Raw genomic sequence first — 27,857 nt, 5'->3', positions numbered from 1 at the left:
GGAAGGAGAAGATGGAAAAAAGGGCCTGGGGACATTATTAATGCTCCTGCCTCTGTCCTGGTCCTGCTCTGTTTCTACATCCCTTGGGACAGAAGCCCCTTTGGGAAACCCAGACTCTCTTCCCTGCTTCCCTCCCTGCAGTCTCTTTCACTTGACTACAGAGGAGGCTGCTGCATCCTTTCCTCCTCTCAGGACGAGTGGACAGGCACTGCAATGACCTTTAGAAAGCAGAAAGCTGAGAAAAGAAAAGCCCAGTATCAGTGTTTGAGGCAGAGTGAAGAAGGTTAAAAAACAAACCAACAACCCTCATTCATTTTGGGTCAGTCCTGGATCCAGGCCTGCTAGAGCCGCAGCCAGGTTTAAGCAAGAGCCATAAGCCTAGAGGACAGGGTAACCTGCATTCACAGTGTAATGTGGTGGAAAGGGCCTGAGATATGAGAGGCAGCAAACTTGAGTGCATCTCAGCTGTGTCCATTACCAGCCCGTGACCTTGGCAGATCATTCAACTTCCCAGCCTGTCTCACCTTGATGATGGGAATTACATTTGTCCTACAAACACTATTGTAGGGAAAGCATCTTGTAAATTCTAACGTGTTGTATAAACGTGTATTGCTATCTCTTTAATGAGCAATTCTGCTGGATTGAGAGAGACCAAGCCCAAGTATTCTGAGAGTGGGAAGGAGAAAGAACAAAGATCCACAGAAAGTTACATGGCATAGTAGAAAAAAAGGTGCTGGTTTTGGAGTTGGGAGATGTGAGCTGAGATTCTTACAGGACCAGCTGTGTAACCTTGGGAAATTCACTTCCCTTCTCTGTGCCTCAGTTTCCTTATCTGTCAAATGGGAGCAGTGGATTAGATGAAGATACCTTCCATGATTCCATGTGTTCCTCATTCCTGTCAGCCAGGGATCCCTTTCTGCCCCTTGTCCTGCTACTCTAAGAAACAAGAGCTAATTTGGTGATATCCCTGAGGCTGTATCCCATGTGCCTTGACTGTCTTTTCATTCACTCCCATCCCCACACAGCCCTCCCTACAAGTTATGTTGATTATTTCATCAGATCCCAACTCTACCTGGTTATAGTGCCTGATGAGATTAGAGGCAGCTAGTTGGTGCAGCGGATAGAGTGGTGCATCTGGACTCAGGTAGTCCCAAGTTCAAATCTGGCTTCTGACTTTTGGTAGGGACATGACCCTGGACCAGCCTCTGTTTGCCTGTTTCCTCAATTATAAAAGAACAGCACCCCCCTTGCAGGGTTGTTGATCAAATGAGGTAATGCTTGTAAAACAGCATGGTAGGGGCAGCTAGGTGGTACAATGGATAGAGCACTAGCCCTGGAGTCAGGAGGACCTGAGTTCAAATCCAGCCTCTGACACTTAACATTTACTACCTGTGTGACCCTGGGCAGGTCACTTAACCCCAATTGCCTCACAAAAAAACCAAACCAAAACACACACACACACACACACACACAAACAAAACAACAACAGCATGGTAGATACTATCGAAAAGCTTATTCTGTTTCCCTTAATATTAACCCAATTCCTTTTTTTTTTTTTTTGGTGAGGCATTTGGGTTTAAGTGACTTGCCCAGGGTCACACAGCTAGTAAGTATCAAGGGTCTGAGGGCAGATTTGAACTCAGGTCCTCCTGAATCCAGGGCCAGTGCTCTATCCACTGCGCCACCTAGCTGCCCCATTATTAACCCAATTTTAGTCAACCCTAGATGTCAAGAATCACCTAAACTTGCCCCTTCTCTTCCATTCCTATGATGATATTTTAGGGGAATTAGGCAAGGAAACAAATTTAGAGAGTTTGTTCATTTTTAGTCATATCAAGGTTGAGATACGGGTGAGACATCCAAGTAGAGATGTCAAACAGACAGTTTAAAATGTGGGATTGGGACTTGGGGAAAAAGGTCAGGGCTGGAGATAGAGGATTGGGGGTCATCTGCTCAGAGGTGAAGTGATGAGGGTAGATAAGATCTCTGAGTATAGAGAAAAGAGGGTCAGTGGCAGTCTTGGAGGACAGGAGGAGGGAGAAGAGGAGCCAGAGAAGAAGCAATTTAAAAAGTAGGAGGAAAGTCAGGAAAGATCATAGATTTAGAGCTGGAAGGGACCTTAGGGGCCACCAAATCCTACTTTTCATTTTACAGTTGATGAAACTAAGGATAGGTTAAGTGATTTAACTATGGTGACACAGCTTGTGTCAAATACAATATTTGAATCCGGGTCTTCCTGGCTTCAAGAACAGTGTGCTAGGCATTATATGGAAGTGTCAGAGAAGCCAAAGAAGAAATATTAAAGGGAAAGGCTGTTGGATCTCACAATCAGGAAGTTACCAATGACCTTGAAGGAAGCATTTTTTAGTAGAGTGTGACAGGGCTTAGATTTGTAGGAGATAAAGTATGAGTAGATGTTAAGGGCAGCAGAAACATCAATGTTAAAGGGTAGAAAAATTTTAGGGAGATCTATGAGTGTTTGTAGGCAGAAAGGAATGAATTAGAGAGAAAAATAGTTGAGATACTAGATAATTAAAGCTACAGAAAAGGCAGGTAAATATAGAGGTCAAAGGCACTGAGTTAACCTTAGAAATGAAGAAGTACTGGAATACTGGAAAATCAACATAAGATTACTGGTGCCTTTCTTGACATGATAGGATCACGAAAGTGGGGTGGGGGGGAAGCCCCAGCACATGGAGAGAGCACTTTTCCCCAAAAAGGATTTATGGGAAGACTAGAGTAAGGACCATACAAGATAAGGCATTTTTGGATGGTTCTATCTGCTAGCAAATTCTTCCTTCTGTGGAAATTAGTCAGGGGAAAATCCCTCCTTGTAGGGAAATGTCACAACATTTATTGCAACATCTGAGGCAAATGGTGGTGAAGGCCTGACCTCATGGGGTGGTGGCTGTGTGATTAGACAGAAGATGGCCCCATCCCATCTTTCCAATGTTCTTATACATTACTCCCCTCTACAAATACTACTGTCCTATTAGCCTACTTCCTATTCCTCACATAAGATATATCTCCTATCTCCATACCTTTGACCTGGTTGTTCCCTATACCTAAAAGATCCTCCTTCCTCACCTCTGCCTCTTAGAACCCCAGTTTGTCAGCTGTTATATAAAGAACCGAGAGAACATTTCCTGGACATCTGTCCATCCAATGCAAGTCACTGAAAATCAGGATCATCAGCCAAACTAGGATATCTGGTCACCCACATGAATGAAGAACTGTCTATTGTAGACAATAGATAGATACACAGAACCTTGGAGTTGCTGGGCTTTTGTAGATGCCTCCCTAAGTGGAGGCCTCCCTTGGTTCCCCCAAATAGCAAGGTGTACTCCCTAAAGGAGATTCCAGGCAAAGTTGTGTTAGGAAGAGAGGTTAGGTTTGGATGACCTCCACTTAGCTATCCCGAGAAGGCATTCATACTGGGAACAGGTTTGGACCTCAGAGGAAGATTCCATGCTGGAAGAGAACTGCTTTCTTCTGCTTGCTGAGTCAATGGAAAGGTGACTCAGAGCCGGGCATTGAGGAGCTCCCTAACCTGCCCTCTGACTCTCCCATCTCCTCTGGGAACACACCCTCCTTCATGAACCTTTGATCCAAGCCAGGATAGGGGTCACAGATGCCCGGAGGTTGAGAGAGCACCCATTCCAGGGATTCTAGGCTTGACCTGAAATCCCCCATCTACCTCAAAGACTTCTTTACTCCTTAAAGGATCTGTCCTCTCTCAGAGACACCATGTTCCCTCAGAGGCCCCATCTTCACAAACACCCGTCCCTCAGTAGACCTCCTTCATACACCCCATACCTTCATACACTCCATCTTTCTTTTTATTTATTTATTTATTTGTTTGTTTGTTTGTTTATAGGGGCAGTGAGGGTTAAGCGACTTGCCCAGGGTCACACAGCTAGCAAGTGTCTGAAGCCGGATTTGAACTAGGGTCCTCCTGACACCAGGGCCAGGGCCAGTGCTCTATACACTGCACCACCTAGCTGCCCCCACTCTCTTTCTTTATAAAATACAGCCCCAGGGGCAGCTAGGTGGCACAGTGGATAAAGCACTGGCCTTGGATTCAGGAGGAACTGAGTTCAAATCCAGCCTCTGACACTTGACACTTAACTAGCTGTGTGACCCTGGGCAAGTCACATAACCCTCATTGCCCTGAAAAAAAAATAAATAAATACAGCCCCTCTTCATAGACCCCAGCTTTTCTCACTAACCCCATCCTCCCTCCTTGGACCCTCTTGCTTCATAAACCTCATTTCTTCATACATCCCAACTCTCTTCACAGAATCCCTCCCTCCCTCCAACTCCATCCCTTCTCATTGACAACCTCCTCCTTCTAACAACCCAATCCTCATTTACAGATCCCATTCACTCATAGACCTAACTCTTCACATAGAGCCAATCCTCCCCCACCCCCACCCCACTAGTCCCCACAGTTCTGTCATTCAAATTGTCTAGGCTGGTTAGTTAAATGTGTTGTATTCTAATTTGCATGAATCTGAATTTCATTTCCATTCTGAGCATCAAATACAAAAACCCCAACGCCGGCTCCTCCCCTTTCCTCCCTTTTTTACCATATAGACTCTCTGCCTCACAGATAAGCAATCCCTCCTTTGGGTCCTTCACATTCCCCCTTCCTCCAGACTCCCCAGGGCAAATTCCCTTCCTCAGATGGGTGAGGGGATGGAGGAAGGGACCAGTGCTGCAGCCAGCACCAAGCAGCTGAGTGGGGCTAGACGGGGGGCAGCACCATCTGCTGTGCTCTCTATGCCAGGGAACATAGTGGCTTGGTTCAAAGGAGCCCTCCCCACTGTGTAGGAAGCCAAGGAGTGTATTCAAAAGGAGTCCAGGCAAGGTGGCGGAGCAGCCAGAGACTTGGAGAGGAGGCCACGGGGGCCCTAACTCCTCCAGCCTCTTGCCCCAGTTCCAGCCCTAGCCTCTGGGACGGGGATCCCCATCAGGGAGGCTAGAAGGATGTCAGTGTGTGGGCAGAGGAGGATATCCTTATGTCACAATCACATCCCCCGAAACTCAGACCCAAATTTACTTCTGTTTTCACTGCCAACGCAGGCCTGCTGTTGTCTGGAATGCTGAGAGTCTATAGAGGGAGAAAAAAAAGAAACCAGGGGCCTCCTTTCCTGCCATCTCCCCTCCCCCACCTCCTTCCCACCCCTTCTCTTTGACAACCCGTTCTCAAAGAGAGCTCTGGCTCAGGACCCAAGCAAAGCACAGGCAGGCAAAGGGTCAGTGAGACAAAGGTGACCCTTCCTTACTCTTACTACTCCCCTCTCTCCCGCCCCCACCCTTAAGCCAGAAAGCTAAGTTTAGAATTGTCATCGAATTGTGACTAGGAATCATTTCATTCTTTGTACCCAAATCCTCAGCATCTAGCTCAGTGTCTGGCACATAGTAGGTGTTATATAAATACTCGATTGATTGATTGGGAGTCTTGAGTCAGAGTTTAAGTCTAGAAAGTGGAAACTGGAGAAAGGAAAAGTCTGGGACCATACATAGCCCATCAAGGAAATGAAGAAAAGGGTTCAGTAGGCCTGACCTAGGCTGCTTCTCTGGCCTGAGACCAGCCTCTGGACCCTGGGCCAGGGACTCTGAACCAACCAACCAGAGCATGAGCCAGGCTCTATTCCAATGCATAAAGCCAAGCCCATGTGAAGAGGGAGGAACCAGGCCTAGTTTGAGGGAAACAGTGTATAGGAGGGAAAACCCTCTCTTCTATACTAAGGGACTCAGGGACACAGGACTGGAGACTTGTGTATCTTTGCATATGGAAAGACTAGATTGGCTCCACATGTACACCCACATTTGTAAAGACAATCAGATTCCCTCCTCAAAGCTATTCTTCAGTAGATCTTAGCCCAATCGCTTGAGACTTTCCCACGTAGCAGTTATCAATCCTGTCCCCTCTCCCCATCCCCACCAGCCACACACATACCCCTTCCTGACATTTCCTTCAATCAAGCAAGCAAACCTCTATCAACTAAACCAAACTCCTAACTGAAGGAATTCTCCCACAATGCTAAGGTGCAGTGAATAGAAAGCTGGCTTCAGAGTCAGGAAGACTTAGGTTCGGGGCAGCTAGGTGGCACATTGGATAGAGAACTGGCCCTGGATTCAGGAGGACCTGAGTTCAAATCTGGCCTCAGACACTTAACACTTACTAGCTGTGTGACCCTGGGCAAGTCACTTAACCCCAATTGCCTCACCAAAAAACAAACAAACAAAAAAGACTTAGGTCTAAGTGGGGAAGCCACTTAATCCCTTAGTAGCACCAGGCAACTCTCTCCAAGTTTTTTCATTTGTCCTTCTTTCCAAAGAAGACCATGACATCAGAATGATTTTATGACTTGCACTGAATTGGATTTAAGTGAAGGAGGGCTGTGCAAGGTCACCAACCTCTCCTCCAGAACCATCTGGGTTGAGTGGCAAGATTTAGATCAGGACAACTGGAGATGGCCCCAGATATTTAAGGCAATTGCGGTGTTGGTGACTTGCCCAGGGTCACACAGCTAGTAAGTGCCTGAGGTGAGATTTGAACTCAGGTTCTCTTGATTCCAGAGCTAACACTGCACCACCTAGCTGCCCCCTCTCCAACTGCAAAGCACAGAGAAAGAATCAATCTGTATTGGTAAGGGAAGTTCCTCAATGCAGCTTCCTGTCCTGGGGAAGTCATAGACTCAGCCCAAAATGTTAAGATCCACAAACTCCCATCCCTACCTCTTTCCCTCAGTGTACCCTGGCCCCATTCATATTCCTTCCTCTGATGTTCCCCTAGCCTCCCCCTGTTTCCCTCTGCCCCTTTTCCTCTCACCTTGGTGCTCACTCTCCTCCCTCCAGTGCTTCCTGTCTCCTGGGCCAACCTAAAAAAGACTCCAGAATGGCTGCTCAGCTCTTTGCTTCAGTGCCCCATTGGCAACAAACCAGCTTGATCTTCATCTCCATCATTATCATCAAGCACTGTACGGGTACCTGCAATGTGCCAAGCTACTGACACTAACCATGTCTCTTCCCCTAGGACCTCAGCAGACACTCGTTTCTGCCTCTTTTTGCTTCAGGAGTCCCCTGATACAAAACCACTGAACTCCTTTGTGTCACAACCCCAGCTTCTTCTTAGGCAACCATGGCGATCCCCCCACCATCAAAGATGGCAGGATCAAACCCAGCCGCCAACACCCGGAGGATGCGGCGCATCATTTCAGAGGATCCAGAATGGTCCCTGACCATCGTACCCAGACTCACTGAGCTCTGCTTGCAGCACATTGTCAGCAACTTTGAAAGTAAGTCCCATCTACCGCTACTACCCCAGGAAGGCTGCCCGCGAGGTAGCTGAGGTCAAGGGGATCAGTGGCAGTGGTCAGAACCCCTGGATAGTGTGTCATAGCCTCCTGGAGTTGTGCCCTGTCAGTTTAGGGAAGGGAAGGTTCTTGCCTGGGGCATTCAAAGACTTTCCCTAGGTTTCCACTCCTGGCCCTGGAACTGTTCCCCAACCCACAGCTAACTACCACATCTTCATTCTCAGCAATCCTCATTTCACAGTGGCCCCCATTCCCAGACCTAACCATCAGGACTGGAGTTAGATGAAACTTCTTTTGGTGGATCCATGGATGGCTCAGAAGGAATTTTTTGGCCACTGTGGAAAGTTTTTCAGTCCTAGGAAAAGACTAAACCAGCTTCAGAAAACACTCAGTCTAATCGGAAAGACATAGTCCTTACCTTTAGAGAATATCCAGTTGGATAAGAGAAATAGTCCCTGTGCACAAGGCCCTCTAGGTCCGATGGGGCAAATACTGTCCCTGCCTTTAAGGACCTCTCAGGCTCACAGAAAAGGCTTACTTCCATCTGGGTCTCCTGATGTCATGGGTAAAGACAGGAAAACCACAGGAACTGTGGCTATCAGTTTGGCCTCAGTTTTATTTGTAATATGAGCGAGGCTGGACTAGATGGCTTCTAAAGTCCTTCCCACCACTTCCAGCTCTCTATATCTGGGATCCCATGATCATATGACCCGCTATTTGTCATACAATGGAAAGGGCACTGGATTAGGAGTTGAAGAACATGGTTTCTTTTCTTTCTTTCTTTTTTGTAAGGCAATTGGGGTTAAGTGACTTGCCCAGGGTCACACAGCTAGTAAGTGTCAAGTGTCTGAGGCTGGATTTGAACTCAGGTCTTCCTGAATCCAGGGCCAGTGCTCTATCCACTGTGCCACCTAGCTGCCCCCCCTAGTTTCAGATCAAGGACTTAAGGGTTTTTTTTTGTTTGTTTGTTTGTTCTGGTTTGTTTTGGTTTTTTTGCAGGGCAATGGGAGTTAAGGGACTTGCCCAGGGTCACACAGCTAGTAAGTGTCAAGTGTCTGAGGCTGGATTTGAACTCAGGTACTAATGAATCCAGGGCCACTGCTTTATCCACTGTGCTACCTAGCTGCTCCCCGGGCCCCCCCCCCCCCGCCTCCCTGGTTTCAAATCATATCCATCACTCGCTTTCCTCAGGGTTGGATTAGATGACTTTTGAAGCTTCTTCTTGATCCAGTTAGATGACCCTTTGAAGGTAGGGACTATTTTGACAGGTCCAGATCAGAAAAAAGAGAGTAGAGTAAACCTTCCATGAAGATCAGCACAAAGTTTGGGCCCCTGTGTAACTGTCCTGCTTCCAGTCTGGTCCATTTAGGGAGAGCTCCCATCAAAACAAAACAGTTCAAAGCAAGTTTGCTTCTTCCAGGAAGGCTTCTCTGATTAACTACATACCACTCTGGTGGTATCTCCACTAATCCTCCTTGAGAGAAGATTTTTAGATGAACTGGAATAAGTTAATAAGAAATAGAACTATGCCTTCTACACTGGGTATATTTCTTCTGCACACACTTCTGATTTCCAGTGGCTTGTCACAGTATTTCTGAATGTATGCTGCTCTTTCCCCTGTGAATTAATAAATCCTAGAAGAAAAGGGGTGGGGAGTATGCTTAGATTTGGTTAGTGTGTCTGGCATAAGAAGAAGGCAAGAGGGAGAGAAAGAGTAATAGGAGATTAAAAATTGAGGTGTGTGGGCAGAATTTCTAGTTTGAGGTTGTTCAAGTGTTAATTAAGACCAAAGATGTCAGTGTCCTGAGAGAGAGAGAGAGAGAGAGAGAGAGAAAGAGAGAGAGAAACACAGAGAGACAGAGAGAGAGAGACTGAAAGAGACAAAGAAAGGGAGAGAGACAGAGACAGAGAGACAGGGAGAGAGAGACAGGGAGAGACGGACTTTAACCTTTTTAGATTAGGGAGGAATGGAGGAGTTTGCCCACTTGGAGACATCCAGATACAGGGATCAGGTAGGCACCTGATCAGGGGTAGCTATTGGCAGTGGATAGACTACTAGGTAACAGAGTCAGGAAGACGAGTTCAGATCTGGCCTTGGACATTTACTACTTGTGAGTCTGGACAATTTGATTGATCTCAGTTTGCCTTAGGTCCCTCAACTATAAACCGGGGATAATAATAGCACCTAACTCAGAGTCGTTGTAAGGATCAAGTGAGATTTTTGTAAAAAGCGTTTAACATGGGGGCAGCTAGGTGGCACAGTGGATAAAGCACTGGCCCTGGATTCAGGAGGACCTGAGTTCAAAGCCGGTCTCAGACATTTGACACTTACTAGCTGTGTGACCCTAGGCAAGTCACTTAACCCTCATTGCCCTGCAAAACCCAAAAAACAAAAAACAAAAAACAAAAGTGTTTAACACAGTGCTGGCCCATATCAGGTGCTTTCCACAAGCCTCTTCCTTCCCTTTTCTTCCCAGCCTTTCATCTACAATCCAGTCAAATTAGCCTATTTGCTGCTCCCCCTACATGACGTTCCATTTCGTATAGACTTTCCCTCCATGCCCAGAATGTTTTCCCCTCAGCTTCCTTCAAGGCTCAGCCCAAGAGGCCTTTCCAGATTCCCCCAGTGACATCAGACTACAGACTGAAGTATATATTTTTGGGACATGACCAATTTGGAAATGTGTTTTGCTTGACTATGTCTATATGTTACAGGGGTTGTTTTTCTTTCTTTTTCAATGGGATGGGGAAGGATGTGGGAGTGAGGGAAGTTGAATTTTTGTTCATTAAAAAAATAAAATTTAATTAAAAAAATAATTGTTCTCCTTGGCAGAAAAAAAATAGAAGTAAATTTTTAATTTTTTAAAACAAATCAGATTCCCCCCAGTTGCTAGTGCCTCATGCCAACCACTCTGTTTTTGTTTTACATATACATTTACTTATCTGGGAACATCTAAGAATGTAAGTTCTTTGAAGGCGGGAACTCTTCCTTTTATAGTATCCTCACAGACTATAAAAATAGGTAACATTTATATTTGTAAGGCTGGCAAATCTCTTTAGGGTTTATTACGTCATGCGATTCTCACAGCCACAATGCTATTATTATTATTATTATAGCATTATCATTGTTATATTATTATACCATGTACTAGGCACTATTATTATCCTTATTTTATAGATGAGGAAACTGAGACAGACAGAAGTGAAGTGACTTGCCCAGCGTTAGGTTTGAACTTAGCTCTTCCTGAGTCCAACACTGTCCAACACTCATTTACTATAACCTCCCTCGCCCCGTCCCGTTTCTCTCTCAGGGGGCCCCCGGCCCCACCCCTATCCCTGACATACCTCTAGTAGGATGCCTGTTGACCCATTGACTACGCATAGGATGGCCTTTGGTTCTATTCTGCCTTTCCTCCCCACAGACAACCCTATTCTCACCCAGCTCCTACCAGACCAGCAGCGGAGGGTGCTGGACCGCCTTTCCACCAACCTGCCCCTGAAGGTGGTCGCCAATCTGATTACAGATGAGAGCTACTGGCGGCGCCGCTGCAACCAGCGCTGGGCGGTGGGCCACGTGGAGAAGTATGGAAACAACTGGAAACGAATGTTTTTCGAGAGGCACCTCGAGGAGCTCTTGAAACTTTTCATCCCGGGGACCACGGACCCCAACGTGATCCTGGACCTGGTGCCTCTCTGCCAGGACTACGTGATCAGGCTCCGAGTGGACCAGTTCCTGCCCCCTGTGAAGCTGGAACAGCCGATCCAGGAAATGGACCAATCAGATTCGGCCAGCGAGAATGAGCTGGATGAGCTCAACATGGACCACTATCAGCTGGGGGACCTGGTGGCCGGACTCCGAAGGCTGGAAGAGCTGGACCTGGTGTTTGGAATGAAGGACTGTGGCATGAACTTTGAGTGGAACCTCTTTCTCTTCACCAACCGAGATTGCCAGTCGCTGGCCGCCACGATTAAGGCCTGTCACACCCTCAAGGTGGGGAAGCCCCATTGCCTTCCCCCCCCCCTTTTCACAGAACCACAGAATGGTGGAGCTCAATAGGCCAGGGGCACAAAGGAGTGAAGAGAACGGTGGATTTAGGATCAGAAGACCTGGGTTTGAATCCCTGGTTCTGCCATTACCTCTCATGGCCTCAGCTTTCTCATCTATAAAATGGGAGCGTTAGTTTGGATGATCCCTTGGGTCTCTTCCAGCTCTAAATCCATGGGCTTCTGCCTGTAACTTTAGAGCAGTTCTATCACAACCCTTGACATGTGATGGGAAGTGAATTGACCCCTAGTTGTATTACAGTTTTCTCTTCCTTTCTCTTCTTTTTCTTATTCAACCACAAACCTTCCTATTCTTCCTTTCCCCCATCTTTCTTTCTTTCTTTCTTTCTTTCTTCCTTCCTTCCTTCCTTCCTTTCTTTCTTTCTTTCTTTCTTTCTTTCTTTCTTTCTTTCTTTCTTTCTTTCTTTCTTTCTTTCTTTCTTTCTTTCTTTCTTTGACAGGGCAAAGAGGGTTAAATGACTTGCCTAGCGTCACACAGCTAGTAAGTGTCAAGTGTCTGAGGCTGGATTTGAACTCAGGTCCTCCTGAATGCAGGGCGGGTGCTTTATCCACTGCGCCATCTAGCTGTCTCCCACCCCCAATCTCTCTATGTTCTGATTGAGAGGCAGCAGGTTGTAGAGGACAGAATATGGGACTTGGAGTCAGGAAGGCCTGAATTCAGATTTTACCTCAGATACTCTCTAGCTGCACAACTAACTACAGGCAAGTCACTTAATCTCTCTGAGCCTCAGTTAACTTATCTGTAAAATAAGAGTTCGGGCTAGATGATCTATAAGTTCCCTTCCAGCTCAAATTCTTCCTTAGCATCTGTGCTCAAGTCACTTACTAGCTGGGGCATGGTACCCAGGGAGACAACCTCTCTCAACCTCAGTTTCCTCATCTGTAAAATGGGGATAATTAGGGGCAGCTAGGTGGTGCAGTGCATAAAGCACTGGCCCTGGATTCAGGTGGACCTGAGTTCAAATCCAGCCTCAGACACTTGACACTTACTAGCTGTGTGACCCTGGGCAAGTCACTTAACCCTCATTGCCCTGCCAAAAAAAAAAAAAAAGAAAGAAAAGAAAATGGGGATAATTATAACCAGGATATTTATAATCAGGATTGTTGTAAGGGTCAAATGAGACAGTCTATGTAAGGCCCTTTGCAAAACTCAGTGTTTATATGTGTGTATATGTCTATGTATGTGTATATATGTATGTGTGTACGTGTATGTATATAGATAGATGGATGGATTGATAGATATTAGCTAGTGCTATTGTAAATCTGTGACCCTGTGATCCCCTTTTCCTTCTTGCTATCTCCTTTTTCCTTTTTTTCTCTCCCTTATTGGCCTTTTTCCTCCTATTTCTTCCTCATTTCCTATTCTTTTCTCTTTCCTTTCTCTCATCACTTTCTCCTGACTTTCCCCCCCTACTCTATTACATACACATATGTACTACACATATATGTATGCATGCACACACACACATGATGCATGCACACACGGATCAAGAGAGACAGAAAACTTCTCCCTTCCAAGGTTAGCCTTAGTATAAGGACACTTCAAGAACCTTGATCTTGTCTCAGTCTTGCTATTATTTCCACCAGCTTGGACTTCATCCCCATTACTACTTAAGAGATGGTCTTCCACAGTAAGTGTGCAAAAAAAAAAAAAAGTCATGAGTTTCTTCCAACATAGAGGCCACTCCTCAGACAGAAGACATACAACCCAGCACTACACCCATCACTCAAAGCCTTTTCCGCATGGTAACACCTCCCAGCATTTCCCCAATATCCCACATCTAGAACTGGAAGGGAACCCAGATGTCTGTCAAGGCATCTAACTACCTCATTTTACAAATAAGGAAACTGGGCTGAAGAAGGAAAGGTAACTCAGCCAAGTTTATATGGGCATTAAGCGTCAGAGGCAGAATTTGAATCCAGGTCCTTTGGTCTCAGAACCAGGGCCCTTTGCACAGTACCATCTTTCCTCCTGTTATAGAGCTTTCTAGACCTTAAGGTCCTCTCCATACCATGGTCAAATCTCAGTGGAGAATCATTTTTTTTTTTTAGTGAGGCAATTGGGGTTAAGTGACTTGCCCAGGGTCACACAGCTAGTACGCCTTAAATGTCTGAGGCCGGATTTGAACTCAGGTCCTCCTGACTCCAGGGCCGGTGCTTTATCCACAGTGCCACTTAGCTGCCCTGGAGAATCATTTTAATGATAATAATAACTGATTTTTATCTATAAAGTACTCTACATCCATCTTACTGGAGTCTCATGACAACCTTATGAGTAGGCACAATAGGCTATTAATCTTTTTTTTTTTTTTTTAGTGAGGCAATTGGGGTTAAGTGACTTGCCCAGGGTCAAGCAGCTAGTAAGTGTTAAGTGTCTGAGGCCGGATTTGAACTCAGGTCCTCCTGACTCCAAGGCCAGTGCTCTATCCACTGCACCACCTAGCTGCCCCTATCCTTTTTTATAGATGAGAAAACAGGCTAAAAGAGGTTGAGACTTGCTCATGGTCACAGAACTAGTAAGTGTCTGAGGTGGGATTTAAGCCCAAATCTTCCCCAAACCAAGCCCAACACTCTTTCCACTGAGAATACTTCCCTTTAGCAAGCTAAAGGAATCTTTTTTCTTTCTTTCCTAAAGCAATCAGGGTTAAGTGACTTGCCCAGGGTCACACTGCTGTCTGAGGCTGGATTTGAACTCATGTCCTCCTGACTCCAGGGCCAGTGCCCTATCCACTGCACCACCTAGCTGTCCATAAGCTAGGGAAATCTTAACTAGTTCTGTCCATCACCTATCCCCCATCCTGTACCACCTACCCATTCAGGATGGAGATGCCCTCCACCTTCAGAGCCCAACTCCAGGAAGTCAGACTATGAGACAGAATTGCTAGACTTAGATCACTGCTTCCCTCCCTACCCTACAGATAGAACAAGTTCCCACCCAGTTACCTCCAGGAAACTCTTCTGCCCCCTCAGATCTTCAGACTGACTCGGAGCAAGGTGGATGACGAGAAGGCTCGTATCCTGATTCGAAGCCTCCTGGACCACCCAGCCCTGCTGGAGCTAGATCTGTCCCACAACAATATTGGGGACCGAGGTGTTCGGGCTGCAGCCAAGCTGATCAACCACAGTCAACTGAAGATCCTCAACCTGGCCAACAACAAAATCAGAGCGTTGGGAGCCCAGGCCTTGGCCCATGCTCTGTCTTACAATACTACTCTCCTCTCCCTCAACCTTCGACTCAACTGCATTGAGGATGAGGGTGGACAGGCCCTGGCCCATGCCCTCCAGAACAACTCAACTCTCACCAACCTGCACCTGGGGGGCAATGAGTTGTCTGAGCCCACAGCCACTCTGTTCTCCCAGGTGCTGTCTGTCAATACCACCCTGACCTGCATCAATCTCTCCTGCAACCACATTGGTCTGGTGAGTCAGCAACGAGGGCTCTAAGAAGGGATGGCAAGGGGGTAGCTGGGCAAAGGCTCAATGGTGAGAGGGTACAGCACCACTCAGTGCTCTAGATGCCAACCTAAGGAGACCAAACCATCATGATACAGCAAGAGTGGCAGAGGAGGAAAATGATTGGAGATGTGGGGCAAGAGAGGGCCGTAGGACATTATTTGTATATCCATGGTATCATGACCCACAGTATCAGAGTAACGAAATTTTATTTTGGAAAGGATTTTGGGGCAGCTAGGTGGCGCAGTGGATAGAGCACCAGCCCTGGATTCAGGAGTACCTGAGTTCAAATCTGACCTCAGACACTTGACACTTACTAGCTGTGTGACCCTGGGCGAGTCACTTAACCCCCATTGCCCTGCCAAAAGAAAAAAAAAAGGGGAAAGGATTTCAGATATCAAGGACTCCAAATTCATCATTCTACAGAGAAGAAAGTGGGTCCAAAGGGGAAGTATCTTGCCCAAAGTCCCTTCTTAGAAAAAGGGCACCCCCAAGAACAATACCTCTCTAATACATCCTATCCAAAAAGTCCCCCATCCTTACCATCTTCTCTTCTTCACACCCCATGGAACAGGATGGTGGGAAGCAGCTCTTGGAGGGCATGTCCGACAACAAGACCCTGATGGAGTTTGACCTGAGAATGTCTGAGATTGGCCAAGAGAGTGAATACCTCATAGGTGTGGCCCTCAATGCCAACCAAGAGGCTGCTCGTCTTCGGACCTTGCAGCCTACGTGCTGTCATGTAACAGTCAGTCATATAATCAATAACGCTGCGGGTTGAAGGAAGGGTGACTGGCATCTGAGATGTTCACCTGCTGTTCAGTTTGGCCTCCTCTGATCACTGACCCCCCATCCCCTTGCCCACTGACCCACCTCATCCCTAAGATAGTCTTCTAATAAAGCCCCTGTCCTGCTCCCATCTTCAGTTCCCACTCCCACCACCAGGTCAGAGTGGTTTGTGAGGGTGTAGAAACAAGAAAAGAGCATAGGAGAGGATGGTCAGAAGAGGAAGAGGCTTGGCAGTGGAAAGAGAATTAGAGAAGGGGATTGGGGGTTAAGGACTTGGCTCGGAGCGAAGTACCAAAGTACAGAAAAGCCATGGATACTGGGAAGAAGCATAGTCTCTCCAAACCTGGGATGAGTAGAGAATTCTGGAGGGCAGTGGGAGAATTCAGGATACATCTATAGGCTAGAAATATCTTCCTCGTCTGGGCCCCCATTGCTGGCAGCTGCTCTTGTCACCTTTCCTTCCTTGTCCCTCTGCCTCCCTTACCTGTGTGCTCAGCCCTGATTCCTTACCCTGAACCCCACAGAAGGCATTGATAAACATGTCTTCCAACCTACATACGTACACACACAGAGCTAGCTCCTCTGGGACCTGATGCCTGGCTGCCATCTGCCATCCCTACCCCAGCCAAGGCCACCTTCCTCTCTTCAGCTCTGTCTTTGTCCTGAGTCATTCCTCTGCTTAATCCACCTCTCTCAGAGTGGGGGAGCAAGGCTATGAGGGTAGGATGAACTATCCCTGGGTGATAGATTTATGGAGGATGAACCTGCAATCCCTATCCTCTTCCCCATACACATACACACACCCCACCCTGTCAAAGGGGTACCACTGAGAGTAGAGCAGGGTTTAAAAGAGGGAAAAGAGGGGGCATCTAGGTGGCAAAGTGGATAAAGCACTGGCCCTGGATTCAGGAGGACCTGAGTTCAAATCCAGCCTCAGACACTTGACACTTACTAGCTGTGTGACCCTGGGCAAGTCACTTACCCCTTACTGCCCTGAAAAAAAAAAAAGAAGAGGGGAAATATCTGGGTGGAGAGGCTTAAGTGGCATCCCCTAAATCTATACCATGGCCCCCCTTTGCTACCAGCTGTGCATTGGTATGGGCTGTACATGGAGTATATGGCACAGGGCAGAGATTTGAGCAAGAAGGAAGGAGGTACCAAGCTGTTGAGGGAAGTCAGTGAGTCATCTGAAAACTTTATTTTTCCACGTTTGGTTTGTACAATCTTTTCACTTGGAGATCCTTAACAGAAAGGCCACAGCGTGATGCACCCAATGGACAGAGCACTGTCCTACCCCCCCTCACAGCCCCTAGCCCTCATCCTACCACACCAAGCTTTCCAGATGTTCCCCAAAGCATATGGTTAAATGCCTGCATCCCACTACCTCTGTCTTTCCAGGGTTGCCACCACCCTGCCTACCCACTCTAGCATGTGGCAAGGGCTAGGAAAACAGCCAAGCTCTCCCCTCCCTGCCCCTCTTGGTGTTTGTCAAAGAAACTAACGGAGAAATGACAATCCTCCTCATCCCCGTTACCCTATCCCCCAGTCCTGGAAGCCCAGAGAAGGGGTGAGGTCCCTCCCTGGAAGGAAAACCACAGAGACGTGTCAGTCAGGCAAATCCCTCAGGGCAGGGAGTTTGAGGAGAGGGCCGGCTGGAGCTGCCTGTCATCCAGCCGACGCCTAGCAGAGCACCAGTGGGGAGTAAGCATGTGTGAGTCCCGAAGCTTGTCGGTGCCCAGCCCATCTGTGTGCCCGTGCCACTGTGAGTTTGACTCCATCTCTGTGCAAGAGTGTGAATGTGTGGGTGTGCGTGTGTGCGCGCTGCTAGCAGACTTCCTCATCAGAGGAATGAGAACATTCAGTGTAAGGTTTAATTTTAGAGATTAATTAATTTCACTGGTTTGAATTTCTCCTGCCAATCAGTAGAATCATCAAGCAAGAACCAAAGGATTCATATCTCTAAGTCTGCCTCTGTGTGTGTGTGTGTGTCTATATGTGACACCCAAGGCAGGGATGGTGAGTACAGGCAAGGAATGAGGAGTTCGAGTCCTGATCCCATTTACTTGGCTCACGTCCAGACAAATGGCATTCTGCATTTCCATCACAACCACTCAGGCCCTTTCTGAGGGAAATGGGCTCTAATGGTTTTTCCTTCCTTCTGAAGAAACAAGATGTTTTACAAGTTGACAGCAGGAGCAGCAACATGGAAGGGAATGGGTCTGGCCATGAAGTGGGAGGGGGATCCCCTGCCTTACTACCTAGATCTCACAGATGCACTTTAGGTGGGGTGACAAGATGGCTCAGACCAGGTTCCGGACAGAAGGGGAGAGAGGGTACAGCCTAGGGAAAGCAGCCAGTTGAGTGTGGGTTGTACAATAGGGGGAGAGATGGGGAGAAGAATTCCCATAAGAACCTAGTGGACATTCTGCTATCACCTTCCCACAGCCTCCCTCAAGCTAGCTAGCACCACCAGCCTCTCAGCCCTCCACGAGCACACACACAGGCACACATACACACACCAGTCTAATCAGAGCCAGGCCCTAACCCCTTGAAAAATAGCTCAGAAGCAGTGCCTCCAGAATCTGTCCTTCCCAAACCCCCAGTGAGGAGGAATGTTGGGACAGAGATGATGTTGCATAGGTGGAGGCCACAATGAGGGGGCACTGACATTGCTGGGTCCAAGGTGGGGGGAGGGGTGTTACCTCTAGGTGATCTCTGAGGGAGACAGGAGAAAGCAAGGGAAAGAAAATTCTAGTCTTCCACAAGACCTACAGTAACTCACTCTGGACTGCTCAGCAGAGATGAGCTTGAGCTGGGGACAGACAGTTAGTTGGGAAGAGAGGGTAGCACACCGACATGCAGGCTGAAACAACCAGGGGCAGAGAGGAAGTGCTGCGGCCCTTTTGCATCAAAGGACCAGGTTAGGAGCAGCAGAAATGGAAGGCTGCTGAGCCATAGACAGCAGGAGAATAAAATGGGGGCAGGGTTTATTTCTGCCTCCCTTAAGGGAACCTAGGATACACAGCAGTGACCAGAGCTCATGGGGCTAGGGCTGCTGGGGGTTGGGGTAGAAACACATCCTTAAAGGCCCCAAAATATTGGAATCCAGAATTTCTCCAGTTTAGGCTTAGGACAAAGTTGCCAGCTCAGGATATGTGAGGCAGGGGGCACAAAGAGAAGCCCCCTCTCCCCCCAATTCTGGTCAGGTTCTCCCCTCCACATTACACTCCTCTCTCCTGGTTACTCTCCCCATCCAGGCCTCTCAGGCCAGATCACTTTGTTTTGTCATTCTTCCTGGCCAGCATCCTGTGTGTCATCTCACCCACTCAGCCTCCCTTCTAGACAAAGCACAGGACCCCTGGCCTAGGTGGAGAAACTGAGACCCAAGTGAGTTGAGGAAAGGAATCCAGTTGTCCTTCTTCCTGCTATGCAATCTCATCCCTCCACCAAGAGAAAGAGATCCAAAGGCAGGTGATATCTTTGTAAAAAGAATCATCTCTCTGGAAGTCTGGACTCCTGGGACCAGAAAGATAAACAGGAGGTTTAAAGGAGGGATAGAGAAGCAGAAAAGACTGGCCTTGGGGGGAGGGAGCAAGGAGAGGAGAGAGGCCAGAGAGGGAAGGATCTCTGCATTTTCCATGGAATTGAAGTTGGGATGTCTCAATCAGAGACCCACTTAAGATGCCTTCCCTCCCACCATGCCCCACCAGATTCCAAATGGGGTGAAGTGGGGGAAGAGGGGAATCTCCTTCAGGCCTCCCCCAGTATCTTTCCTCCGCCCAAGATCTTTCTCTCCCCAGCTCAATTAGGAGGGCCTGCTTCTTCCATGGAGTAGGCTGACAAAGAGGGAGGGGGCAGTGCAGAAGAGGGAGATAACAGGATCCCATATAACAGTCGGAAGATCTTGTAAAAGGCTGGGTCCCAAGCCGGGTTAGGTGAGGCTGCGTCCCTTTATGCCTTTAGGAACACAGGATTTGGCATGGGGCAGAGGAGTCACTTTGGCCTTGATGGTTCTGAATCCCCCAAATCTCTTTTCTCTGAAAATTCTGGGCCAGTCTCCCCCTCCCCCACGCAAACACATACATCCGTACATACACACGCGCACCATCCCTACTCTTTTCGTGGAAAAGGGGAGCCAAGGTCCTTGCTGATCTAGCCAATGCCCCTCAAAGCGTGCCCCTTCTGCTTTTGGTCACCCGGACATCCGTGGCTCTCCAGGTTGGGGACGGGATAAAGTTTGGCGTGGAGCGGGTTGGTGGTGGGAGGCCCCTTCCCCAGTCCCCTCAATCCTTGCGACACCTCCCCCTCTGCCGCCCACCCCCTCTCGACAGATGGGGGAGGGAGGGGTCACAGTGAGGTCTCCACGCAGGAGCCGTGGCGGTGCAAGGGCCGGTGACTATGGCCTAAGCACCCCTCCTGCCGGTGGACTATGAGCACGGGAAAGTAGAGAGCGTCGTGGTAGGGTGGAGGGGGTCCTCCCTCTTCATCTTCATCGTCCTCATCGTCGTCGTCGCCTCCCATGCTGGCCTGGCTGGACAAGCGCGTCTGCTCCGTGGGACAGCTGGCGTCGTTAACGCTTCCGCTCCGACTCCTCCACAGGCAGCTCCGGCGGGAGCCGTAGAGGCGGCCCAGGGAGAAACGACTCCCGCCGCAGCCGCCGCTGACCCCTGGCCCCCCAGCCCCGCCCGCGCCCCGGGGACTGGCGCAGATGCTGAGCGCGCTCCGCGAGAAGATGGACGAGCTGCTGACTGCGCGCTGACAGTGCTCGCAGCTGCGGCGGTACGGGGCGGCCCCGGCGGCCCCCGAGCCGCCCACGCCGCCGTAGCGGCAGGAGGGCGCGTAGCCCCCACCGGGGCCGCCGCCGCAGCTGCGAGCTCCCAGCCCAGCCAGGTCCATCAGCACGGCCTCGGAATAACTGGGCACCAGCTGCTGGTTGGAGCGGATGTGCCACTCCAGCTCCGTGCTGTCCACCGTGTTGACCCGGGGCAGGCGATGGGTGAGCGGAGGCAGCGACTCGTCGCCGCTCGGGGAGGAGCCGCCGCCGCCGCCCTCCAGCCCAAAGAGCTTCTCTACGTGGTAATGGGCGTACGCCGTGCGGTACTCGCTCAGCACGCGCAGCGGCCAGGACAGCGTGAGCAGGGCGGCGGCCCAGAAAGCCGACTGGCAGGCGTACCAGGGCGGGCGCGTCGGGTCCGGGAAGGCCACCATGTACTCGCGGAAGTCCACGTTCTTCAGGTGCATGCCCTCGCGCGCCTCCATGTAGTCGTCCAGCCCCTCGTTCTCCGCAAAGAAGCGTGCGCGCTGGCACAGGTACGCGTTCTCCGCCTCCACGCTGGCGAAGCTGAAACACTTGGTGAAACGCAGCCGCGTGGCCGGCGCGCCCTCCAGCCCCACCAGCGCCTTGGACACGTCGCGGACACCGCAGCGAGCGTAGTCAAACTCCGCTTCGGCCACATGCGTGTTCACACGCTCGTGGTAGACCTGCGGCCATAGGGTGGGGGGAGGGGTGGGAAAGAGGGAGAAAGGGAAAAGACTGAAGTGGGGTTCTGAAGTGGGAGGCTCCGCGTAAGGCTACAGAAGTTCCCTGCATGAGGCACTTTCCCTGGCTGGCCTTAAGATACTTATAGGTAAAAGGAGGTCAGATCACAGGGTCCCGGAGACCCCTTCCAGCTCGGAGATTCCGTAATCCTGATCGCCTTCGTTGGATCCTCCATCCAAACTGGAGCATATAGCTCCTCGTCATCCCCCTATCCGAGTCCAAGGACCTGCTGTGGATGGGACCCTACCAGTGCCGTTCTTACGAAACTCTAGAACTCGCCAACTCCGCAGTCAAGGGCTCTGCACCAGCCGCCCCCCACCCCCTGCCTTAGCCTTCCCATCATACCCACAATGTACAAGCGCTCCCCAGTGCGACCAAACTAATTTGCTTCCAGTCCCTGCACTCATGACCTAACTGTTCCCCATCCTTAACGCTGCCCTTCAATGACCTCACCACTACTTGCCTCCAGCCTACGCCAGACTCTTCATCCCAGAAAGACTTCCCCGCCTAAGCCCGATACATTCTGGTCTCTACACGGGGTATCCCTTCGGAGTTTAACGTACCAAAGTTTGTGTGTATTTCCTCGTTTCCTGGCTTTTTAAGAGTGAATAAGTTTTTTGTGGGCGTGTTCTTCCTACAGCTAGATGGTGAGCTCTGGGGAAGTTGGGGCGGGTGGCTGTGCCTCGTCTTTCAAATCAGAAGATCCCAAAATGCTCCCATGAGAACAGGATCTTCTGAATTGTAGGGACTGTCTCCCTACAATAGACTACTTTCTAATGTCTCCCCATCAGATTAGGACTTCTCAAAAGACAATGACTTTTAACTATCAGAAAAGGAACTCTGGGGCAGCTAGGTGGCGCAGTGGATAAAGCACCAGCCCTGGACTCAGGAGTACCTGAGTTCAAATGCAGCCTTAGACACTGGACACTAGCTGGGTGATCCTGGGCAAGTCACTTAACCTTCATTGCGCCCCGCCCCCAAAGGCACTCTCAGAAAGCAAATGAATCTTTCCACCATCAGATTGGGAATGTTAGTCCACTGCAGGAAGGCACTGTGTTATTTGTATCTGCATTGCCTAGCAGGACATCTAGCATGCTGTAGTTCCCTAACAAATGATGCTTGAACTTGAACTTGTGAGTTTCCACAGGCTAGAATCTGTCTTCCCGCTACTATTGGCAGTCTGTTAACCCCCAAGATGTCCTAGTAAAGGAAGTCCTCACGGGGGAAGGCTCTCAGTCTGTCTGACAGGACATAGGGTGAACACAAGCACCACCAACATTTTAGAAGTGCTCACTCCTCCCAGATCTCTCTCCTCCATCACCTTCCTGTTTCCCACTCCTCCCCACCCCACCAAAGTAATGGCCTTTCACTCACTTATGTTGTATCAGCCTCCTCCCTCCCTCTGTGTCCCTTTGGGCCCATGGCCCTGACCCGCTCCCCTACCTGCGTGGTAGTATAGGCATCCCCGTTTCGGTAACGGGTGACTTGCCGGGTGCGCCGGACGTAGTGGTAGCTGATGGCCTTCCACCAGATGCATGGCGTGGCCTGCTGCATGCGACCCACGCGCTCCCGCACGCTGCCCACGTCCACTCGGTACTGCAGCTCGTGGCGGGCCTGGCAGTGCCAGCATTCCACGAGGTAGACAGCGTAGAGCATGAGCAGGAAGGCCAGGGGGATGTAGACATAGCCATTGGAGCAGGGACTGTCGTGGTACATAAGGCTGTTGCCCTGGTAGGCGCTGCTGAAGGTGAGGCGAGTTACCGTAGTGACATGGCACCAGGCCACGGCCCCCAAGCAGCCGTACATGAGCAGCGATAGCAACAGGCACTTCCAGTGCGACTCCCGGCAGAGGGACTTGGTGAAGGAGGGCTGCACTGGGCGCTGCTGCTCAGAGGGGGAAGAAGAGAAAAAGGAGGGGTGGAAGAACACAGAAACAAGCAACCCAAAAGCAAACAAAAAGGCAGCAAACAGATACATAGAGAAGAGGAAGAAATGGATACCCCCAAAAATAGAGACATAGAGGCAGAAAAAGAAAAATATAGAGAAGGGAAAGAAACAAAGCAACAGTAAAGAAAACAAGCAGTTCAGAAAGGGAGAAGAGTCCAGGGTAAGAGAGAGATACAGACACAAGGAAAGATGCAGAAATGGGAAGGGAGAAGGAAATAGATGCAGAGAGAAACACAGACCAAGAAGCCAGAAAGTCACACACAGAAAGAAATCAGAGAAACATCAGCAAAAAGAAACACACACACACACACACACACACATACACACACGTACATACACACACACAACCACAGTCAGGAGATAGAATAGCACAGAGAGAGACAAAGGCAAAAAAAAAAGGGGGGGCAGACAAAGAAGATGAAATGGGAGAGGCAGGAGAAAGGGGGGAAAACAGGAGAGAAATAATTAGTAATTTCTTCCTTGGTGTTCTCCCCATTCTGGAATGGGCATGATGCTCATGCCCTTCCAGGTGTCCCAGACTGGAGGAGAAGGAAGAACTGAAAAGGGAAAATCCTATTGATCCATCACAGAAAGGAGGGGGAGAAGAGACAGACAGAGAAAGAAAAAGAGACACAGAGACAGAGGGACAGAGAAAGAGACAAAGACAGAGACAGACAGGGACAGAGAGGGAGAAACAGAGACAAAGACAGAGAAATAGAGAGAGACAGAGAGAGAGAGCAAATGGTCCAGCCCTGTTGTAGGTATATACTTTTCTAAGTATGTCTCTCCAACCCACCCCCAAATCGTCAGCTTGTGTAGTCAAGTCCTGAGCACAGGGGAGCAGGGAAGGGGACAGTGAGTGAAGCAATACTCTATACTAGTAAATGAAAATAGTAGGTGATAGTAAACATTTCCCTTCCAAACTCTATTTTCTCTCCTAGGTCCCTATATTTCAATCTTTTCCTACCCCCCCTCCCCCCGCCACTATATACTTTTTTTTTTTAGTTTTTCCCCCCACTGTATATTTTTACCAATACTGTCTCCTAATGTAGGGCAAGAGGGAGAAAGCCTGGGGTCCCAAGGCAAATGAGAGCCCGAGAGAATAAGAACACAGATGAAAGAGTGGAATTGGAGCCCCAGAAAACTAGGGAACCCAGAGAGCAGTGGCAAGGAGCCAGAGGTGTAGGTGGGACATTCCTTTTACAGGTGATTCTCCTGTCCTCCATTTGTCCTCCTTGTACTCATGCTATACCCTATGCCCAGAATGGACCACTCTACCCTTCTTCTCCTAATGCAATTCCTCCCTTACAGGCCCAACTTCAGGACCACCCCCTCTACTAACAGTTCTGTTTACATCTTCCCCAATGCTCCTTTTCTCTAAGGTTGGAAGCACTCTCTCCTCAGACTTTCTCATCAAAACTCATCTGGACCTGTCCTTTTCGCCAACCATATTTTTGCCATGAATTCTACTTAGTTGTACACACATCCTTCTCCATCTATTAGAATGCAAACACCTTGAGGGCAGGAACTGGGATTTCATCTTTGAGTGTGTTCAGTACCTAGCACAGTGAGGATATAAAGATGTAGATGTTTGGAAACATTTGTTGAATTGAATAAATAAATGAAGGATTTTTACCTCTTTTGCACTACCGTGTAGAGAGTGATTGCTTAAACTAAGGTTCATCTTGTGCTTAGGGTGTCCTATCCCTCATTATTAGGTAGTTCTTCCTGATATCTAACCTTAATTCTTATTTCTGCTCAGATTCTCCCTCCCTCATTTGGCTTCCTAGCCTCATCCTGAAGTTCTAGCTAAGGGAGGAGAGGAGAAGAGGAGGGAGTTCAGGGAAGGTCAGAACAAGAAGGGACGTTGTAGGGGAAAATAGAAAGGAGCCAAGGAGAGCATGAAAAAGGGATGGTATAGAAGGATTCAGAAAGGGCGGGATAAATTTAGACCAGATCTGGAACGAGGAGAGGCTCATGCCTGAAATTAGAGAAAAGATCTGGACATGGGAAAACTATGAGTGAGCACGTGTGCATAACTATGTATGTCTGTATGCATGTGCATGTCTGTTTCTGGGGCCATATATTCCCAGAAGGTTGGATGTCTGATTTGTACCTCTGTGCACAATTATACTGGCAAGTGTGTCTGCACGGTTGTGTACAAATCTATGCATGGGTGTACATCAGTGTATGTATGTGTGTATGTAAGAATTAACATGCTTGTGTCTGGGAGGGTGGGGGCCGTTGTGGGTGTGTCTATTTATGCATAGGTTTTGTCTCATCAAGCAAGTGGTAGTGGGTTAGACATCGGAAAGGGGCATTTCTTGACCTCTCATCTCCCTTGACCCCATCCATAATTGTGGGGTTGATCCCTTCCCCCACTCTCAGTGGCCTGGCTTAAGACTCTCATAGACACACAATATTGAGATTTGGGGAGTAGCTCTGTCTGTCCCCAGGGCAATGGGAACATTGGGAAGGAGGGCTGCTCCTCGTATACAATCCTAATGACCCCTTCGTGAGATCAGGAGGGAATCTCAATCTTCATTTTTTATAACCCCTTCCCCCAAAGCACTGTCCAGGGTAACCTGTTACCTAACCGAATTCCCCTGTACACGACTCTCTCTTTAATCTTTCTTCCACTACCATGGACCCTCGGCCCCTTCCCTTCCTGGATAGAACCACTAACTCCAGATCACTCACCTGTCCCCAGCCCAAAACACACAGACACTTTCCACTCCACGTTCTCCAGCCCCACCAGAGAAGCCCCGCCTAGTTGCCCCTCCCCCTCCCCAGGACCCCCAGAGTCCCGCCCCCATGCCTCTCCCCCCCCCTCTCACTACCACGGACAGCTCCGGAGGGGGGGAGGGGAAGGGGGGGCGCGGATGTGCAGGTCTGCGACTGCAGCCGGCCGTGCAGAGGGGAAGGGGGTGGGGGGCGGAGAGGGCCGCGCTGCGGCGGAACGGGCGGGGGGGGGGGGAGTGGGGAGGTATTCAGGGTCAGGTCAGATCCTAGCCCACCGCATCAAGGTCCTGGGAAAGAAGGGGGACGGGGGGAGAAGTGGTATTCTGGACCGCGACTGAACCCTATAGGGAGCGGGAAGGCTCGGGGTGAGAGAGATGGAGAGGGACTTGGACGTGGTCCCTCGGAGGATGCGAAAGGAGGTGTGCTGGGGGAGCGGGGGGCACGGGGATGGTGCTCACCTCCTCTCGGGCGGTGCCCTCCGCCGCCGCCGCCGCCTCCTCCAGGGGCCCGGGGCCGCCACCGCCGCAGCCGCCGCCGCTGCCGCTCTCTCCTGCAGCCGAGCCGGGGGGAGACATGGCGCAGGGTGGGGGGCGCGGAGCTCGGAGCCTCCCTGGGGGCCACCGGGGGCCGGGGGCATCCTGTGCTGGCCTGGAGGTGGGGGGAAGGGGGGCGGGAGGGGGCGGGGCCCTGGCTGCTCCCCACCCCCCCGCGGGGGGTGGAGAGGGAGCCGGTGGAGGGTTCTGGGGTTGGAGAGGCCGGGTTGGGGAGGGAAGGGCACGGGGAGATGTGGGGTGGGACGGAGGGTAAAGGCTGGGGGGCCGGGCCGGGGCGGAGGGGCCGGGACCGGGGGCAAGTGTCACCTTGAGGCCCTCCCGGCGCCGCTCCGCCTCCCTCCCGCTCCCGCCGCCGCCTTTTGTCTGAGCCGGGAGCCCGAGCCAGTGCGCCCCCCCTCTTCCTCCCAGCGCAGCTGAGCCCCGCCTCCGCCCCCCCCAACTCCGCCTCCCCCAAAGTCCCACCTAACAATTACTCCTAGTAAAGAGGAGATGCGATAGAGGGGGGTCCCAAACCCCCATCGTCCTCTGCACCAGGCAACTAGGCCCCCAGTCCCTTCTTTCTCTGGTTCCCTTCTCCCAGCCTGAGCTTTCTCCTTTGCAGCATCCCTTCCCCTCACTGGCCTAGGTCTCCATGAGGATAGGCAGAGGTCTCCCCCCTCCCCAGTATTCCTAAAGATTCTTGAAGATTTGAATGGATCAAGACCAGGAGCAAAAAATAAGGGGTGGGTGGGTGGGTGGTGGAAATCAGATAGAAAGGACACCAGGAGGCTAGAAAGTCAAGCACGCTATAGGCAAAGGATAGAACGGCAAAGTCACACTGTTGGTAGACAGCCTAGAGCAAGCTTTCTTAAATTTTTTCCACTCGAAGACCCCTTTTCATCCCAGAAAATTTTGCTCAACCTGGGGTAAATAAAATAGGTATGCATAACCTTTTATCCTTGTCAAATTTTTCACAACCCCCACATTCAGTTGCTTGACCCCATATGGGGTCTCGACGTACAGTTTAAGAAGCTTTGCCCTAGAGAACATATCCCTGGCACTGGATCCTAAGATGAGGTGACTAACTAAGCATATGTACACACACCTCATTTCTCCTTCACTTCTACAGGTCCATAGGTCAAGGTGTGAGTGAGTGGAGGTAGGTGATTTCAAACAACTTAGTCACTTGAGGCCTTAGACATTGTAAAGTATTCTGGATCCCTAGGAATACTCCTGGCCCTGTGGGGATAGTAGGAACTACCAAAGAGGGTGGTATCCAAAAAGTTCAAGCTGATCTTCACCTTCCGAAAGCACAGTTTTTGGAATCAGAAAACTTGGATGATGAGCAAATTCAGACTGTTAGTAGCTGAGTGCTCTTGGACAAATCACTCCCCCTGTATGGGATTCAGTTTCTTCTTTATCTGTAAAATGAGAGGGTTGTACTAAATGATGTCTTAGATCTTT

General features: G+C 49.7%; 2 protein-coding genes across 2 annotated transcripts; one reads left to right on the top strand and one right to left on the bottom strand.

Moving 5' to 3' along the window:
- The first annotated feature begins 7,150 nt into the window (after window positions 1-7,150).
- Window positions 7,151-15,624, top strand: TCTE1 (t-complex-associated-testis-expressed 1). Its single transcript, XM_044003410.1, has 4 exons — window positions 7,151-7,307; window positions 10,748-11,316; window positions 14,361-14,810; window positions 15,418-15,624. The coding sequence occupies exons 1-4, from the start codon at window positions 7,151-7,153 to the stop codon at window positions 15,622-15,624; spliced, it is 1,383 nt and encodes a 460-aa protein (XP_043859345.1).
- Window positions 15,625-16,806: 1,182 nt separating this feature from the next.
- Window positions 16,807-26,468, bottom strand: TMEM151B (transmembrane protein 151B). Its single transcript, XM_044004995.1, has 3 exons — window positions 26,319-26,468; window positions 22,615-23,055; window positions 16,807-21,113 (listed from the first exon to the last, which is right to left on the bottom strand). The coding sequence occupies exons 1-3, from the start codon at window positions 26,433-26,435 to the stop codon at window positions 19,980-19,982; spliced, it is 1,692 nt and encodes a 563-aa protein (XP_043860930.1). The 5' UTR covers window positions 26,436-26,468; the 3' UTR covers window positions 16,807-19,979.
- Window positions 26,469-27,857: the final 1,389 nt, after the last annotated feature.

The sequence above is a fragment of the Dromiciops gliroides genome, chromosome 4, assembly GCF_019393635.1.
Source record: "Dromiciops gliroides isolate mDroGli1 chromosome 4, mDroGli1.pri, whole genome shotgun sequence".
NCBI classification, from domain to species: domain Eukaryota; kingdom Metazoa; phylum Chordata; class Mammalia; order Microbiotheria; family Microbiotheriidae; genus Dromiciops; species Dromiciops gliroides.
Note: the sequence above shows the minus strand (reverse complement) of the source record. Positions and strands in the feature narration are given on the sequence as shown.

Excerpts from the sequence above, each read along its gene's own strand:
- TMEM151B (XM_044004995.1), bottom strand. The coding sequence starts at position 26,435 with ATGTCTCCCCCCGGCTCGGCTGCAGGAGAGAGCGGCAGCGGCGGCGGC. Across the intron at positions 23,056-26,318 it reads AGGGCACCGCCCGAGAGGAG|CAGCGCCCAGTGCAGCCCTC; the intron begins GTGAGCACCATC and ends CCCTCTGAGCAG. Across the intron at positions 21,114-22,614 it reads ATGCCTATACTACCACGCAG|GTCTACCACGAGCGTGTGAA; the intron begins GTAGGGGAGCGG and ends CTATGGCCGCAG.
- TCTE1 (XM_044003410.1), top strand. The coding sequence starts at position 7,151 with ATGGCGATCCCCCCACCATCAAAGATGGCAGGATCAAACCCAGCCGCC. Across the intron at positions 11,317-14,360 it reads AGGCCTGTCACACCCTCAAG|ATCTTCAGACTGACTCGGAG; the intron begins GTGGGGAAGCCC and ends CTGCCCCCTCAG. Across the intron at positions 14,811-15,417 it reads CCTGCAACCACATTGGTCTG|GATGGTGGGAAGCAGCTCTT; the intron begins GTGAGTCAGCAA and ends CCCATGGAACAG.